An 18,141-nucleotide genomic window follows, 5' to 3' on the forward strand; every position below is an offset into this window, starting at 1 on the left:
CAAGTATAGAAAAAACATCATCTACGTAGGAATAGAAAGCTACACATGATGAAAAAACAGCAACTGTAATACAGCTAAGGAAGAAGTATGTACTGAAATGAAATTTGGCGTTGGTGGACAAGGCTTCAATTAACACTTGTTTTTGCAACATCACCCTGTCTTGCAGCAGCAGTTTTGTGGCTGCCTGAGAAATATTGACAAACAACACTTGATTAGTATAGTTAGAAACAAAAAGCAAACTCATCCATGATACTAACGCAAGTACGATCACGGAAATTACATTGTAATTCTACTTCCTTCCTTCCAACTTATTGTGGCTCTCAATATGAAATTTGGAATGTAAACATTTGCAAACATATACACCCCGTAACTTATGTAGAAAGCATCTTCAGAGAAGGGGAAAACTTTCAACAGCAAGAAATGAAAAAAATGAAAAAAAACATAGAGATCAGCTCATTTATGGAATAAATTAATAAAGACACTAAATTCAGAAACAAACAAGGAGGAGGAAAGAGATAGAAAATAAAATATTTAAATTTATAGAAATAAGAAATATTAAAAAATATTAAAAAGCTGCATGCAGCAGATTGTTTGGATGAATTGATAGGTTGCATTTTAGTGGGTATTTCAGGCATTATTGCACCATTAATTGACTAAATATTTTCCTTAATTGGGTGGATTCTACTGATATCTTGTTTTGGGTGCTAATTGCAGGAATGGATGCTGAAAAGTGCTTAAATTCAACTTTTAGAAGATTCATCGGACGTGGGGCCCGTTTGAGAAGCTGAAGAAACCTAATTGTAATAGATTTTATTTTAAGATATTTTTAGCGAGTCTGGCTGCAATTTTTAAGAAGTAACAATTCTCGGCTATTGGGGGATTGCATTATCTCTCGCGCGTTTTAGGTTAAAAGCGGAGTTTGTTTTTGAATGAAAAAAAAAGAAGGAGCCGCAGCTTTGTAGAGAGAAAGGCAGCAGACAATAGCCACTTTTGTTGACTTTGAGGATTCTGTGAGCTTTTGATTGTTCTTTGACCAAATTGAGAAATAAAAACAATTCTCCAATCTTTCGTATGTTTCTTGTGTGGGAAAAGAAGGAAAGCTTAAAGGAGCCGCCATTGTTGACTTTGCTTTTGGTTGTCCTACCTTGTGTGAATTGAATTGGGGAGCAGAAACAATCTCGTGTTTTTCCTCCTGTGGTGGACCGAAGCGGGAGAATCGAATTGCAAACCTTTCCTAATTCTCCACGCGCGGCCTACTCTCCACTAATGGGGAACTAAACCCCTAATTCTAGTCAAGGGGACAACTGACGATTTGGTTCGACAATTACTGTCAGATCTAAACCGTTTTTAATTATTTTCTTCATTAATTGATATTCATATGTTCCCTGATTTTAATTGCTATAGCCTCGTGCATGATTGGTTAGTGCGCAATAATTAATTATTCATATAGGTTATTTTGCTAAATAGGGGTAATTGAATCCGTAATTGTTCATTATCCCTGTTTTAGTAGCAACTGGCATAATTGGGTTTATGTCAGGGGAATATACGATTTAGTTTAAACAAACCCTCGTAGCGTGTTTGTTAATTAGGATTGGGCCTTTCTAATTATTAATGCAATCTAAAAATTAAACCCTACGGTCGTACCTAGGGTTGTTTTTGGGTTAGAGAAATAGCTAACGGTCGTACCTTAACTATCGATAAATTAAGGAAGGGTTGGTCGTTTAGCGCGTGCGAGACAACTATAACCAATCTATTAATAAATGTGGAATTACCTTTGAATCAATGATCAGTTGCATGAACCATTTCTGAAGTGTACCCTTGGCTAGATGTTTCTCTTAATTATTTCTTTTAATTGATTATTTTCGGCATTTCATTTGTTTAGTTGGCATTTAATCCCAAAACCCCCATTCATCTTGATTTGAAAAGAAGCAAAATATCTTGCTAGTCCCTAAGGAGACGACCCTGCTTACCACTGTCTACTAGTTAGTGATTTCAGTTAAATAATTAATTCAGGTATATCGGATCAAGCAAACTCTTCGGGAACAGGGTGAATCAAATAACCCATTGCACACCTAGAGTCCCTGCTCCAGTACTCGAATTGATTAATGACTGGTTTAGGTGGTATTTAGGTTTTATTATTTATTATTATTGCACAGGTTCGACACCTGTCAATTTTTGGCGCCGTTGCCGGGGACTGGCATATGAATTATTTGTTTCTTTTTTGAATTCAGTTTTTTTATTTAGTTTTTGTTATTTTATTTTTCTTGGTATTTTTGCTAGTTTATGCCCCGTTCCTCTCGCACAGGTGAATTGATATACGATCCTAAGGTTGAGAAGGCAGTGCGTAGGCGAAGATAAGAAACCAAGAGACGAAAAGAATGGCACTTATCTTTTGCAAACGAGTCAGTAGAAAACGAATTTAGCATGGTCAACACCCAGACACTAAGGGAGCTGGCTACCCCAGACCTGACTCATCAGCCCTTGTGCATCACGTTCCCAACTCTGGCTGAAAATACCTCTTTCGAGCTGAAATCGGGGTTGATTCACCTCCTACCTAAGTTCCATGGTCTTTCTGGTGAAGAACCGCACAAACATGTCAAGGAATTCGAAATAGTTTGCTCTAGCATGAAACCTCCTGGGGTCACTGAGGAGCAAATAAGACTTAGAACTTTTCCCTTCTCTCTCAAGGATGCAATGAAGGATTGGCTATACTACCTACCTGCAGGTAGTATCACCACGTGGGCACAATTGAAAAAGAAATTTCTGGAAAAATTCTTCCCCGCATCCCGGGGTGCGAGTCTGAGAAAGGAAATATGTAGCATCAAGCAGTACTCCGGAGAATCATTGTACAATTATTGGGAAAGGTTCAACAAATTGTGCCACGGATGCCCACAGCATCAGATTAGTGAACAACTGTTGATCCAGTACTTCTACGAAGAGCTCCAGTCAACTGACAGGAGTATTATTGACCCTGCAAGCGGAGGAGGCCTGGCGAACAAAACACCGAGGGAAGCGTGGGAGCTTATTGAGGCCATGGCAGAGAACTCCCAGCAGTTCGGCTTCCGTGAGAGCAATCCTACCCGTAGAGTCAATGAGGCAGAGACGTCATCTATCCAGCAGCAACTGTCGGAGTTGACGTCTGCTGTTAGGCAATTGGCCATGAGAGACACACCGCGAGCAAAGGTGTGTGGAATCTGTACTAGCATGGACCACTGTACGGATACGTGCCCCATTCTGGAAGAGGACGGGGCGGAACAGGTAAATATGGCCGGAGGCGTGCCCGCGCCCCGCAGGCAGTATGACCCGTATTCCAATACATACAACCCTGATTGGAGAGACCATCCCAATCTTAGTTATGGGAACAGACAATCAAGTTCATTCCCGAATCGTCCACCAGGATTCCACCAGCCTTGGCAACCAAAATCTCAACCCTCATCCTCCAATTCAGGAAGCTTCTTGGAGGACCTAGTCAAAAGTCTGGCCACGACTACTACTCAGCTTCATCAGGAGATCAAAGCGGACAAGAAGGACCAAGAAGCTCGAATAAGCCAACTGGCCACTGCCATTAACCGCTTAGAGTCCCACGTTTATGGAAAACTGCCATCGCAACCCGAGGTAAATCCCAAGAATGTAAGTGCCATGACGCTGAGGAGTGGCAAGGAACTGGAAGGGCCTAAAGTGAGAAATTCAAAAAGCAAAAGTGAGGAGGAGATAGAAAAGGAAATTGAGGAGGAAGGACGTGTTCGTGAGGAGCCTAAGGTAACCTCCACCTCTCCACTCACTACTAACTCTAACTTATCCCCTTTTCCTTGCAGGTTGGAAAAGACAAAGAAAGTAGAGAAGGAAAAAGAGCTCTTGGATGTGTTTCGGAAAGTGGAAATCAACATTCCCCTGTTGGATGCAATCAAGCAGGTACCGAAATATGCTAAATTTTTGAAGGACTTGTGCACCCACAAAAGGAAACTAAGGGGGGATGAACGAGTGGCGGTGGGAGAAAACGTGTCAGCCATGCTCCAAAGGAAACTCCCACAAAAATGTGGAGATCCATGTATGTTCACCATTCCCTGCAAGATAGGAGGTGCCTCGATTAGGAAGGCAATGTTGGATTTAGGGGCGTCAATCAATGTAATGCCTAAAACAATTTATACGTCCCTTAATCTTGGTCCATTAAAAGGCACAGGCATTATAATCCAACTTGCAGACCGTACCAATGCTTACCCAGAAGGGTTAGTTGAAGATGTTTTGGTACAAGTCAATGAGTTAGTTTTTCCTGCAGATTTCTATGTCCTAGACATGGGGGATGAAAGGGCGCTGAACCCGTCTCCTATTTTGTTAGGTAGGCCATTTTTAAGCACTGCTAGGACGAAAATAGATGTAAATGAGGGTACTTTGTCGATGGAGTTTGATGAGAAAATTATAAATTTTAATATTTTCGATGCGATGAAATACCCAAATGAGACTAACTCTGTTTATGCTTTAAGTGTTGTTGAGCCCCTTGTACAGGAAATATTTGAATTGGATGGGGTTGATACACTGGCAGTGGTATTAGCCAAACATCTTGAATTGGGAGCAACTCCTGATATAGAATTGAGTGATGAGTTATACCGGGCTGTTGGAGCACTGCATTCGCTCCCACCAATTTCTCCAATGTATGAGCTCACTTCTGTCTTTGTACCAGAAACTCAGGCGAAATTGTTGCCCTCTATTGTGCAGGCACCTGAGTTGGAGCTCAAACCTCTCCCAAAGCATTTGAAATATGCTTTTCTCGGGGACAAGGAGACACTGCCAGTCATTATATCTGCACACCTGTCACCAAGGCAAGAAGACAACCTTATTCGTCTTCTTCGAGATCATAAGGAAGCGATTGGGTGGAGTGTAGCAGACATCAAAGGAATTAACCCTTCCTTATGCATGCATCGGATCCGACTTGAGGATGACGCAAAGCCAGTTAGACAAGCGCAACGGAGATTGAACCCACTCATGATGGAAGTGGTAAAGAAGGAGATACTTAAACTCTTGGAAGTGGGGATCATCTTCGCCATCTCAGATAGTCCTTGGGTGAGTCCCGTGCAAGTAGTCCCGAAAAAGGCGGGAGTAACCGTTGAAGAAAACCAAGGGGGCGAGATGGTCCCAGTGAGGAAACCCACAGGATGGCGTCAGTGCATTGACTACCGACGCCTGAATGCCGTGACGAAGAATGACCACTTCCCTCTACCTTTTATTGATCAGATGATAGAAAGGTTAGTTGGTCGTGTCTATTACTGCTTTCTTGACGGTTTCTCAGGTTATTTTCAGATTGCTATAGCCCCAGAAGATCAGGAGAAAACTACATTCACTTGCCCCTTTGGTACATTTGCCTACCAGAGGATGCCTTTCGGTCTCTGCAACGCCCCAACAACTTTTCAGAGGTGTATGGTAAGTATCTTTTCCGAATATGTAGAAAAGATTATTGAGGTGTTTATGGATGATTTTAGTGTTTATGGAGATAGTTTTGATGAATGCCTGGATAATCTAGCTTTAATTTTGAAAAGGTGCATTGAGTCAAATTTAGTTTTAAATTGGGAAAAGTGTCATTTCATGGTGGATCATGGCATTGTTTTAGGGCATGTGGTGTCGGCCAGAGGTATAGAGGTAGACAAGGCAAAAGTCGATATTATCTCTGCTTTACCTTACCCCGCAAGTGTGCGGGAGGTGCGTTCCTTTTTGGGTCATGCAGGGTTCTACAGGAGATTCATCAAAGATTTCTCCAAAATTGGAGCGTCCCTGTTCAAACTGTTGCAGAAGGATGTGGCATTTGACTTCACCGAAGAGTGTAAGGTGGCATTTGACAGGTTGCGGGAGTCATTGACATCACCACCTGTGATCCAACCTCCAGACTGGAGCCTCCCATTTGAAATAATATGTGACGCGAGTGACTATGCAGTGGGAGCGGTGCTGGGGCAACGGATTGGCAGAGCCGCACATGCGATCTACTATGCATCCAAAGCGTTGAATGGAGCTCAGCTCAACTATTCTACAACAGAGAAAGAATTACTTGCTGTGGTTTTTGCATTAGAAAAATTTAGATCTTATTTGTTAGGTGCGAAAGTAATAGTTTTCTCTGATCATGCAGCCTTAAGGTACTTGATGACGAAGAAGGACGCTAAACCAAGGCTCATCAGATGGATCCTGCTTCTTCAAGAGTTCAACTTGGAGATTAAGGACAAAAGTGGGGCAGAAAACTTAGTCGCGGATCACTTGAACTGCCTGCTTGCTCATAAGGAGGAGCCACCATTGAGGGAGGCATTTCCAGAGGAACAACTACTTGCTATTAACTCGTCTGTACCCTGGTATGCCGATTTAGTGAATTTCTTAGTGACTAATCAATTGCCTGCAGGGTGGCCAAAGGCTAAGAGAGACAAGTTGAAGAGTGATGCTAAATATTACATTTGGGACGACCCGTACCTTTGGAGACAATGTTCGGATCAAGTGCTCAGGAGGTGTGTAAGTGCAGGCGAATTTCACTCTATTTTAAATTTCTGTCATTCGTTTGCATGTGGAGAGCATTTTGGGCCCAAGCGAACAGCTCGCAAAGTGTTAGAGAGTGGCTTTTACTGGCCTACCCTGTTCAAAGATGCTTATTTATTCTGTAAATCCTGTGATAGGTGTTAAAGGGTGGGAAATATTTTTCGTAGGGACCAAATGCTTCAAACCCCCATGTTGTTTGTTGAAATTTTTGATGTTTGGGGGATAGATTTTATGGGTCCTTTTCCCTCATCTTTTGGTTTCCTATACATTTTACTTGCTGTAGATTATGTCTCTCAATGGGTGGAAGCCAAAACCACCCGTACTAATGATTCTAGAGTGGTTGCAGAGTTCTTAAAATCTAATATCTTTGTCCGTTTTGGAATGCCAAGAGCTGTAGTTAGTGATAGAGGGACACATTTCTGCAACAAGACTATCACTGCCTTGTTTCGAAGATACGGTGTACTCCATAAGGTATCCACACCGTATCACCCGCAGGCAAACGGTCAGGCCGAAGTGCCAAACAGGAAAATCAAGTCGGTCTTGGAGAAGATGATGCGTCCGGATAGAAAGGATTGGAGTTTAAAGCTAGAAGACGCACTATGGGCGTATAGAACCGTGTATAAGACGCCAATTGAGATGTCTCCGTATAGACTTGTCTTCGGTAAGGCTTGCCATCTTCCCGTAGAATTCGAACACAAGGTGTTTTGGGCAGTGAAGCAGTGTAACATGGGATTAGATGAAGCAGGGGTCCAAAGGAAATTGCAACTACAAGAGTTAGAGGAGATAAGAAATGAAGCGTATGAGAATGCCACGATCCATAAGGAAAAGAGTAAAACCTTTCATGATCAACGAGTTTCCACAAAATCTTTTGTAGTGGGGACAAAAGTCCTCTTGTATCACTCGAGACTTAAACTTTTTCCCGATAAGTTGCGTTCTCGTTGGATTGGTCCATTTGTCGTTTCTAATGTGTTTCATTATGGTGCAGTGGAGATCCAAAGTTTAAAAACGGAGAAAAAGTTCGTGGTGAATGGCCATCGTCTTAAACCTTATTACGAGGGGTTCTCTGTTGAAGAAGTAGAAGTTGAACACCTCCAACATCCACTTTATAATGCTTGAGCGTTTTGGCCATGTCTAGCCAAAGACAGTAAAGAAAGACGCTACTTGGGAAGCAACCCAAGACTATTTGTTTCAGTTTTCATGCATTTTTGAAGTTTTAGTTAAGTGTTAGTGTCAATTAATAGTTTGATGTTTGGTGGCAGGAAATTAGTAGTTAAGCGTGCTCACGCCTGAGGGGAAGGAATTTTCGTTCAGGTTCTGCGGACTCCATAGCAGTTAGACGTGCCCACGCCAAGTGGTCACGCCTGATGGGAAGGAATTTTCGTTCAGGTTCTGCGGACTTCATGGCAGTTGAGCGTGCCCACGCTAGGTGCTCACGCTAAAAAAAAAAAAAAAAAAAAGGGCCAAAAGATGAAATTGCCCTTATTGAAAAAGAAGAAAAAAAAACCGTAGCCCTACTTCTTCTTTTCTTCCTTTTTCTTTCTTTCTTCTTCTTCTTCTTTCTTGTCTTTTTGTCCGCCGCCGCACCTCCCTTTCTCCACACGCCGCACGATCACCGCACCGCACCTAGCCGCGCGCGACCCAGCTGCGCCGCACGACAGCACCACCAGCAGCTTCTCAGCGCGGACCACCAGCCGCAGTTCCAGCGCCTCAGCTCCACCGTGTGCGGTTCCGACGCCTCCTTCACCAGCCAAGCCCGCCTTGCTCCAGCAGCAGCCACGACCAGCAGCAACGCCGCCGCACTCGCCGCCACCTAGCCGCGCGCAGCAGGAGCCCACTGTGCGCGCAGCTTCACCAGCCACCAGCTGCCTTCGCACGGCCAGCTCGCGCGTGCAACCACCCACCGCACGCATGGATCAAGCCAGCTGTGCACGGTGCGCAGTCAACCGCCAAGCGCCTCGCCCAGCTCTTTTCTCTGCCCATCGCGACTCCAGATCGAGCAAGGCAAGGTCAGTCTGCACGCACCTGCTCGCCTACCCAGGCGTGCGCCAGACCAGCGCAGCTCTTCCCCCCTTTGCGCGCATTCCCCTGCTCTCCATTTCACTCACGGCCACTCACCCGCTCCGGGCGCAACCGGAGGCGCAGCAGCCAGCTAGCTCACGCGAGCCAGCCACGCGCAACAAGGGTCAACCGCGCGCCGCCTTCTTCCTCCTCTAGCGCCACCTGCGTTCTTTTTCTCTTCCACCCATAGCAACTACCGGTTATCCCCCATGGTGATTTCTTTCTTTAATTTTTTGTCACTAAGTAGCTGAGGCCAGATTACTAGCTTTTATTAGCTGATGACAGATTTTATTTTCGTAGCTGAGGCCAGATTCTTTTTAGTTGCTAATTGAGGACAGATATTTTGTGCTTGATTTGGGTCCTGTGCCGTATCTGTAGTTGATTGTTGCTTATTAGGTATATTTTGTGTTCAACCGGGGTTATCAGGGGGAGGTTTTCACTTCGGTTGCCTGATTATTTCGTTTTTGAGGGGGTTTTGCTCTGTTTATTTGATTAATTACTTTTTGGGTCAAATTGGTAGTATTTGGGAGAATTTTGCTGTTCATAGGCTTAATTTATTTTTGGGTGAGTTCATTGCCTGCTTTTGCACGTGATTGCGAGTGGGGAGTTGTGACTGAGAATCATTTACTTTGGGGCCACTTGTGACTTCTTTGGAACACCATTTCCTTGCCTCCACCCTGCCCTCTGCATTCAAATGACTAAACCAAAAAATAAGGGCAAGAGCAAACCTTCCACTTCCACCCCTCAACCTACGGTCCCCTTAGGGGGACCTGCCCCTCGACTGGGCCAGGAGGGCCCCGTACTCGCCTTGGACGGAATAGGGAGGTGCATATCTCCTCTCCGGCCCATTTCGGCAGCGATTTAACCTTTACCCGGGCTGCCGACAATGAGCGGTATGCCTCGGCTTGCACAAGGAAGATAATTCCTTGTAAATATATCCATGGTCCTACACTTGATATGCTAAACCTGAGGGATGAGGTCACGCAGCACTTGACTAATGTAGGCTGGACCCGCTATGCTTCTATCAATCTACCTGCTTTTATTGAACTCACATGGGAATTCTATGCTACTTTTGAATTTAATATTCCTGATGAATTCCCCGTTACCACTCTTGGGGTAGTGAGATTTCGATTGATGGGTAGAGAGTTCAACCAGTCTATCACTGAGTTTAATTTGGCTCTTGGGTTTATTGATATTCCCTACTCCCAGAGTGAGGAGTATATGCACAGTGTGTGTGAGTACTCGGAGCCATTTTTCTCTCATTACATTGATTATTGGAGAGATTTGTCGGTTGACCGCCACATCTATGACCCCAGTCAGTCTAAGGCGTCTTATCTTAAGAGTGCCGCCTACCGTTATTTACATAGATTCATGGCCTATAGTTTCTCAGGTAGGAAGGATAGCTCGGGTACTCTGACCAAACCCGAGTTCTTTTTCGTTTGGTGCATGGTCACTCGGATTAGGGTCAATTTGGGTAGCTGGTTTGCCCTCCACCTCCGGACTGTGCTAAGTAAGAAAAATAAGCCATTAATCTTAGGCTCATTTATCACTCAGTTGGCTGTTAATCTTGGGGTTTTGGAATTAAATAATCATAACTTGCATCGTGCTTGTGCTATGGAACCCCTTGATTTGGTTTGTTTGGAGAAAATGGGTCTTGTGCGACAGGTGAATGGCGTTTTTTAGTTTGCTCCACCGGGGCCAATCTCCGTTCCTCCAAAGCGCAGCGCTTCCAAATCCACTGCCCTGGAGGCTGGTGGTCCTTCCACGGATGCCCCCGGACCATCCGCTTCGGCATCTCCACCATCTTCCTCCGTCGATAGCCAGCTTGCAGCCCTCCGGTTCCAGATGCAGCACATGGACACTCGTATGGATCGGATGGAGCGTCAAATGGGCGAGATGGCCCAGAATATAGCGCAATATCTTCATCACGTGGACTTTCGACCGCCTTTCCCTCCACAGCCATGATGTATTTCTGCCCTCCTCCGTTTTAAGGGAAGTTTCGTTGCCCTGCTACCTCTGTTTTGCTCTTTCTTTGTTTACATTGGGAGCAATGTAAGGTTTAGATGTGGGGGAGGGTTCACTACGCTTTGAGTCGTGTTTTTAGTTGTTGGGTGTGCATTTTTCTGATTTTAGTAGTTAAACGGTGATGAATGCGATTGAGATATGAGTATAAATAGTAAGTTCATGCCATGGGGTGCTCTGCTTCCCTTAATACGGAATTGATTGATGAATATGCTGAATTTAACATCATTTTGACCACTTGTGCGATTTTTGGGCCTAATCTTTCGTTTGCTTGAGTGGTTATTGCACATGGTTTGTCATCCTAGAACTTGCTCGGTTATGCATGTCGAGACTGCATTTAAATGAGTTTAATGCATTAAAATGATAGGGCACCTAGGAATGAGCCATTTTTGAACTTTGCTTTTGGTTGTCCTACCTTGTGTGAATTGAATTGGGGAGCAGAAACAATCTCGTGTTTTTCCTCCTGTGATGGACCGAAGCGGGAGAATCGAATTGCAAACCTTTCCCAATTCTCCACGCGCGGCCTACTTTCCACTAATGGGGAACTAAACCCCTAATTCTAGTCAAGGGGACAACTGACGATTTGGTTCGGCAATTACTGTGAGATCTAAACCGTTTTTAATTATTTTCTTCATTAATTGATATTCATATGTTCCCTGATTTTAATTGCTATAGCCTCGTGCATGATTGGTTAGTGCGCAATAATTAATTATTCATATAGGCTATTTTGCTAAATAGGGGTAATTGAATCCGTAATTGTTCGTTATCCCTGTCTTAGTAGCAACTGGTATAATTGGGTTTATGTCAGGGGAATATACGATCTAGTTTAAACAAACCCTCGTAGCGTGTTTGTTAATTAGGATTGGGTCTTTCTAATTATTAATGCAATCTAAAAATTAAACCCTACGGTCGTACCTAGGGTTGTTTTTGGGTTAGAGAAATAGCTAACGGTCGTACCTTAGCTATCGATAAATTAAGGAAGGGTTGGTCGTTTAGCGCGTGCGAGACAATTATAACCAATCTATTAATAAATGTGGAATTACCTTTGAATCAATGATCAGTTGCATGAACCATTTCTGAAGTGTACCCTTGGCTAGATGTTTCTCTTAATTATTTCTTTTAATTGATTATTTTCTGCATTTAATTTGTTTAGTTGGCATTTAATCCCAAAACCCCCATTCATCTTGATTTGAAAAGAAGCAAAATATCTTGCTAGTCCCTGAGGAGACGACCCTGCTTACCACTGTCTACTAGTTAGTGATTTCAGTTAAATAATTAATTCAGGTATATCGGATCAAGCAAACTCTTCGGGAACAGGGTGAATCAAGTAACCCATTGCACACCTAGAGTCCCTGCTCCAGTACTCGAATTGATTAATGACTGGTTTAGGTGGTATTTAGGTTTTATTATTTATTATTATTGCACAGGTTCGGCACCTGTCATGAATATAAGAAATGGCGCAGTTCGTAGTTCAACATTATAGGGAAGGTAGTCAGCAGAAGAAAACTTGAGCCTCACTAGAAATAGGAGAAAGACAGAGAACATGCAATAGCTTAAAATAAAGAAAGAAAATGACATAAAGAAATTTATAACGACGTCGAACCCAAAAATAAATAAGAAAGAAAGAGAAACTAATGTACTTAAAACAATTTTTCCATCAGAACAACTCAAAAGGTGTTAGCAGTTTTGCACCTCAAGAGAGTTTAAAAAAAAAAAACCTACAAAGCTCAACATGGAAAGTATTAATATCGATTCCTACACAATAGCAAATTCTATGCTAGTGGAGAAGCAGATCATTTTGGGGGAAAAAAACCTCAAAGGGTGGCGACAGTTGGTAACATTTAACGAAGGGGAGAAAACACGTACATGAGAACCAGTCAGGATTTTGATCAAACAGGTGATCTTCAAATATCTCATCACTCTGTGGTAAAATATGGGTCAAGGGCATTTTTGGCACTAGAATTGTCCCACTCCAACGATTCCCACCATGCTTTATTTCCCTTGATTTTACGAAGAGTGCTGGGAAGAGATGGTTGTCCGTCGATGGTGGAAAGAAACAAAGGCAACCTCTTTACCTTTGGACAATCTAACATTTCAATCTCCTCAATTGAATCGCAGATCATGGTTGCCTTGCAAACGTTCTTCAGTTGTGGCAGGTTATCCAGACGCAACCACCTCAATTTCGGAAGGATGACAGTGGCAGTGGCTCCTTCACTTGAAGTCAATTGGGTGCCTTCTCCTCCTCCTTGTCCTACTCCATTGCCATCTGCTGCTATCTCCTCCAGTCCTTCACAATCTTTAACTGCTAATTTTCCAAGATTTTGAAGGATCTGCAGCAACTGCACCGTGAATAGCTGCTTCATGTTATGATATCCAGAAATGCTCAATTTTTTGAGGGAAGAAAAGGTGCCAGCTGAAAGCAAATATGGTGGTCCGTCGATGGTGGAAAGAAACGAAGGCAGCCTCTTTAAATTTGGACAATCTAACATTGTAATCTCCTCAATTGATTCGCAGATCATGGTTGCCTTGCAAATGTTCTTCAGTTGTGGCAGGTTATCCAGACACAACCGCCTTAATTTCGGAAGGATGACAGTGGCGGTGGCTCCTTCACTTGAAGTCAATTGGGTGCCTTCTCCTCCTCCTCGTCCTACTCCATTGCCATCTGCTTCTATCTCCTCCAGTCCTTCACAATCTTCAACTCTTAATGTTTCAAGATTTTGAAGGTTCTGCAGCAACTGTACTGTGAATAGCTGCTTCATGTTGTCACAGTCAAAAACCCACAACTCTTTAAGGGAAGAAAATGTGCCAGCTGGAAACAAATATGATGGTTCTGATTCTCCGTAAAATAGACCAACCAGATTTGGCAAACTCCAGAGGCGTAACTCTTCGAGACCACGGAGTGGACTAAAAGACGAGTCTTCCGGCTGATCACGTGGAAAAGCAGAAGACAATTGCCAGAGGAACTCTATTCCAACCGAATCCATAATATCCAATCTAGATAAGTGGCTTAAATTTATAAAATTCTTAAAAACATCTGACAAGCACCTAATGCCCATGCCCTCACAATCCTCGATTATCAGAGATTTCATATCATCTGGCAGATAGTTCGATCCTCTACCAAGCTTACACTGATGGAAATGCAGATCTTGCACCAGGAACCGATTAATTCCACCATCAACAAAACTCGGTTCCTCAGTTAAGATGTCATTGATATAAACAGTATAATAGTATTTTGGTCACCGAGTGATTTTATAGAAGTCCATAAAAGACAAACATCCTCCAAAACTTTCTAATTGGTTCAACACTTCTGGATCATTAACTTGTACCCTACCATTGGATGGCAATAATAACAGTTGAAGACGGTGAAATTGGGAAAATGTCCCTTTTGGTATTATCTTTTGGCTTAAAGCCCCATACTCGTCCAAGTTAAGCCTTTCGAGGTTGACCAGTGACTTCCAACCTTCAGGTAAATCCTCAATCTTAGTGTAGGATAGGTCCAAATCCCTCAATTGCTTGAGCTTTCCCAGTGGTGGCACAGATCGGAGGTCCCGACAACCCCTCAAAATCAGGGCAGTGAGATTCACCAAGTCTGAAACAGAATCAGGTAGCTCTATTATACCTCCGCACCGAGATAGATTCAAAACTTTAAGTCCACACATGTGCCGAAAGAATGAATCTGGGATTTCTTCTATGGAAACATCAGAAAGAAGCAAGGTTGAGAGCTTAAGACAATTTGGTGACCAGGCTGGCGGAACTTTTATTTCTGGGTGTGGAGCTGAAAATGAATGAAAGGAGACTGCATGGAGATCTTCTGTCCACTCTCCTTGTTCCAGTGTTACTTTAGAATTTCCCTTTCCTATGCTTTTCACCAAGAACTGTGGTACATCCCCGTTCATCTGTAGGTTGGATTTTCCTTTCGTGATTCTTAATGCCATATCTCTGACCAAATCATGCATCTTCACACAGTCACCCCTTCCGAAATCTTTAGTTTCTTCTAGCAAGCAAACTTTTATCAGTTTGTTTAATATTGTGTGACCTTCATCAAATTCTTTTGGTCTTGAGTCCCGTTTTGGCATCAGCTCTGCCCAAATAAAGAGGTCTATTAGTTTCTCTCTGCTTATATCACTATCTTCCGGATAAAGACAGCAATACAAGAAGCAATTCTTTTCACATTTATTCAGGCGATTGAAACTCCATTCCAGGATGCGAAACACATCTCGTTCCATCTCATGATACCCTATTGAACATGTTTTCAATTGTTCCAATGCATTTCTCCACTCACAAATGTCGGTCACACCTCTCATGCTTCCAGCCACTGTGATAATGCCAAGAGGCAAACCATCACACTCTTCCACAATGGACTTGGCAATACTTTCCAAATCTCCTTGAAGCAAGGGCTCGCTACCAAGTTTATACTTGAACAAATCCCAAGCTTCGCCTGTGTCCAGAGTTTGCAAATCAAACTTTCTTTGACATTGTATCCTGTTGCACACTTGCAGTGAGCGAGTAGTCAAAATCAATCTGCACTTGTTTGGATGAAGTGGAATCCCTACCCTGTCTAAACAAAATTCTTCCCAAACATCATCCAATATGAGTACTATTAATTTCAGCATTTTCCTGAATATGTCACGCAATATTCTTGCCCTGGTGTCTTCCTCGTCCCTACTGGATAGATTAATGCCCAAGACATTGGCAATCTTATCCTGCAAGCTGGTGACACTGAAGTCTTGAGATACTGTAACCCAAAGCACCCGATAATTGTTCTTTTCTAAAAGATGGTACTCAATGTGCCTCGCCAGTGTGGTCTTACCAACTCCACCCATACCATAAATCCCAATGCTTGATATATCATCGGCCACCAAGCATGGCCAAATTCTCTTCAAAGCTTCATCGAACTTTACTCCAAACAATTTGGTTGGCAGGCATGGCTCCCCGATGTTGTCACAAGTATCGAGCACAAGCCCATCGAAACGACGGCTCTGATCAACAAGGTCTTTCACCTGAAATTGCAGCTTTCCTACAGGATCCTCCTTTAGTGGAAGCCTCCAAGATGATCCTCTTGTTTCCAATGCATCAATTTCAGGACTTAACTTTTTAACGTCCTTCAACCAATTGTCAACTTCACTTTTCCTTTTCTTTTTACCTGACATTTCTTCCCTATTGACTTCTTGTTCTACGTCAAATGCTTTGCAACTCAATTCTTGCCAATTCCTTTTTAGCGATTGCACGTTGTCCATGTGACTCCTTCCCGTGCAATTTTCTAATGCGAACTCCACCGTCTTTTCTATCACCTTTTCCCCCGTCTTTTCTGCCAGAGCTTTTCCCCAAAATGGTAGCATCTAGAATTTAAATATATATCAAGCTTAGGTGCATAAAGCAAATTGAAGCAAATCCGAAAATTAAAATTGAAGAGAAACATCAAAAGTTGCCAACGGAACTTAGTCAACACATAGTTTAGTAAAGATTAATAACCAGAAAAAGAAAATGTTTTTCACTCAATTCAATAATTGTTCAGCTATTAGCTAATCTCGAATTCTTCTGACTGAATAGTTCATTCAATATTTGGAGAAATGACAAAAATTCTGAAGATTGATTTTGAAAAACTTAGAATAAAAACTTGATTTTTGAAGCACTAAAGAAGAAAAACTTGATTTTTGAAGCACTAATTTGGTAGAAAGAAGACCGTATAAACATGAAGTTGTCCTATTATGCTGATTCAATTAAGCATTTTAGTAAATGAAACTGATATGCATCTTTTTTTCATAACAAAAAAATTGATATGCATTTGATGTAAGAAAACTTTTATAAAAATTTAAGATTTTACGTAAAAACTACTAAGTTATAAGATTATGGCCAAGATCCGTATATGTTTCCACACTTAACAGAGCCGACGGATTTGAATATCAATTTACTCCTATTGATCCATCCTGTGCCCGGGTCTAGTTTGGTTAGTATTAGTTAGGTAAGAAATGTCAATTATGTAAAAAGCTTGAACAGAGCACCTTGTGCGTTGAGAGAAGAACAAGTGACCAAGATATTTGGGCCTCACAAATCTAACTATAAACATGATGAAATGAGAAACAACTACAAAAATTTACAGATTCAAGATCAAAAGTGATATTTTTCAAAAAAACAAGTTATCATTGTACCTTGAAATTAGAACAAGTTATCTTGAAGATTTGAAGAAGTTGAGAATCCCTGGACTCTGCCAAAAGACAAAAAATTTGTATTATATTTTAATCTCGCTTTCGCTACTACAAGAACTATAATCGTTGAGTTTTGATGAATGAATTATAATTGAATCAAGATGTTGATGCCAAACAAAGCTATTATAACTAAATTCAGAAGAACTCCAAAAGTTACTAAATTCAGATGGATATGATCTCATTATACCTGAAACTGACTAGAAAACTTGAGGAAGCTGAAAACCTTGAGACTCTGCCAAGATTATGTCTTATGATTGTTGCGTGTTGAGGAAAGGATCTAGATTCAATAGAATTAGCCGGATCTGGGAGTGGATCAAACCATTATGGTTCACATTTTATCTTCTCCAAAAGTTGATAAGAATTTGCCCAACAACGCCAAAAATGTAAAAAGCATGAAGAGAGCAATCCATGTCGAAAGAAAAGGAACTGATGTATGATTTTTGTGCTTCGTAAAGCTATTTAAGATCCATTATGCATGATATCATTTACCTTGAAATCTTGGACAAGCAAAATTCTCAGGCCAGGTTATCTTGGAGACGATGAGAACCACAAGACCCTGGCAATAGATGCAAAAGTGTGTATTATATTTTCGTTAGTTTTCACTGCTAAGAAGCAACTCCAAAAATATCGAATTAAGACTCCAACAATTGAACTAAGATTTCTGTGCCAAGTAAAGCAATTATGTACTTGATGAGATAAGAAACAACTCCGACAATTACAAAATTGTGATGGATATGATCTCACTGTACCTGAAATTTTTACAAGCAAGCTTGAGGAGGCTGAAAATCTTGATACTGCCAAAGGTATGTACTTTTTTATGTTTTTCTTTTAATTTTGTACGAGTATGATTGTTGAATTTTGAGGAATCAATGATAAAAGTTGAACTAATAGGAGACCACGTGTGATTTAAAGACTTGAGCATTACAACATCTAAGTCAAGGTCTTCCTTCCCAGTTCATACCATACTGCCATTTTGAAGACTTAGGGTCTGTTTGGTTGGAAGTAAAATGTTTTTCTTGGGAAAATATTTTCCGTGGAAGTAATTTTCCATGAAAATTATTTCCCTTTCATCATTTTTAGGTGTTTGATTAGCTTATTGAAAATATTTTCTTACTTCATTTTTCTGGTGTTTGTTTAACTTTTGAAATATTTTCACTTTTATCTCTATATTTACTTTCTACACATTATAACTACATACTTCTTCCCATGCAAAATAAGAAAATTTATCTCATTGTTTAACTTTAAAAAATCATGGAGAAATGTATATATGAATAAAAAATATCTCCTTAAGCAATAAACAAATTGCTGGCCATTTAGTGTCAAATATCAATCACATGCAATGCTTATT

General features: G+C 41.7%; 1 protein-coding gene across 5 annotated transcripts; it reads right to left on the reverse strand.

Moving 5' to 3' along the window:
- Window positions 1-12,159: 12,159 nt before the first annotated feature.
- LOC113688273 (disease resistance protein RFL1) lies at window positions 12,160-17,694 on the reverse strand. Of its 5 annotated transcripts, none has more exons than XM_072048725.1 (5): window positions 17,543-17,694; window positions 17,283-17,349; window positions 16,981-17,070; window positions 16,737-16,792; window positions 12,160-15,926 (listed from the first exon to the last, which is right to left on the reverse strand). In XM_072048725.1, exon 5 carries the CDS (start codon window positions 15,924-15,926, stop codon window positions 13,824-13,826), a length of 2,103 nt encoding a protein of 700 aa, XP_071904826.1. In that variant the 5' UTR covers window positions 16,737-16,792; window positions 16,981-17,070; window positions 17,283-17,349; window positions 17,543-17,694; the 3' UTR covers window positions 12,160-13,823. The 5 variants fall into 5 exon arrangements, with proteins under 5 accessions (XP_071904826.1, XP_027061852.1, XP_027061853.1 ...); XM_027206051.2 differs by having other exon boundaries at window positions 16,981-17,095; XM_027206052.2 differs by lacking the exon at window positions 16,981-17,070.
- Between the last annotated feature and the right edge of the window lie 447 nt (window positions 17,695-18,141).

Source organism: Coffea arabica, chromosome 5e (assembly GCF_036785885.1).
Source record: "Coffea arabica cultivar ET-39 chromosome 5e, Coffea Arabica ET-39 HiFi, whole genome shotgun sequence".
Classification (NCBI taxonomy): Eukaryota; Viridiplantae; Streptophyta; class Magnoliopsida; order Gentianales; family Rubiaceae; genus Coffea; species Coffea arabica.

Bases quoted from the DNA above. Each gene is read 5' to 3' on its own strand.
- LOC113688273 (XM_027206054.2), bottom strand. From the start codon at position 15,926: ATGCTACCATTTTGGGGAAAAGCTCTGGCAGAAAAGACGGGGGAAAAG.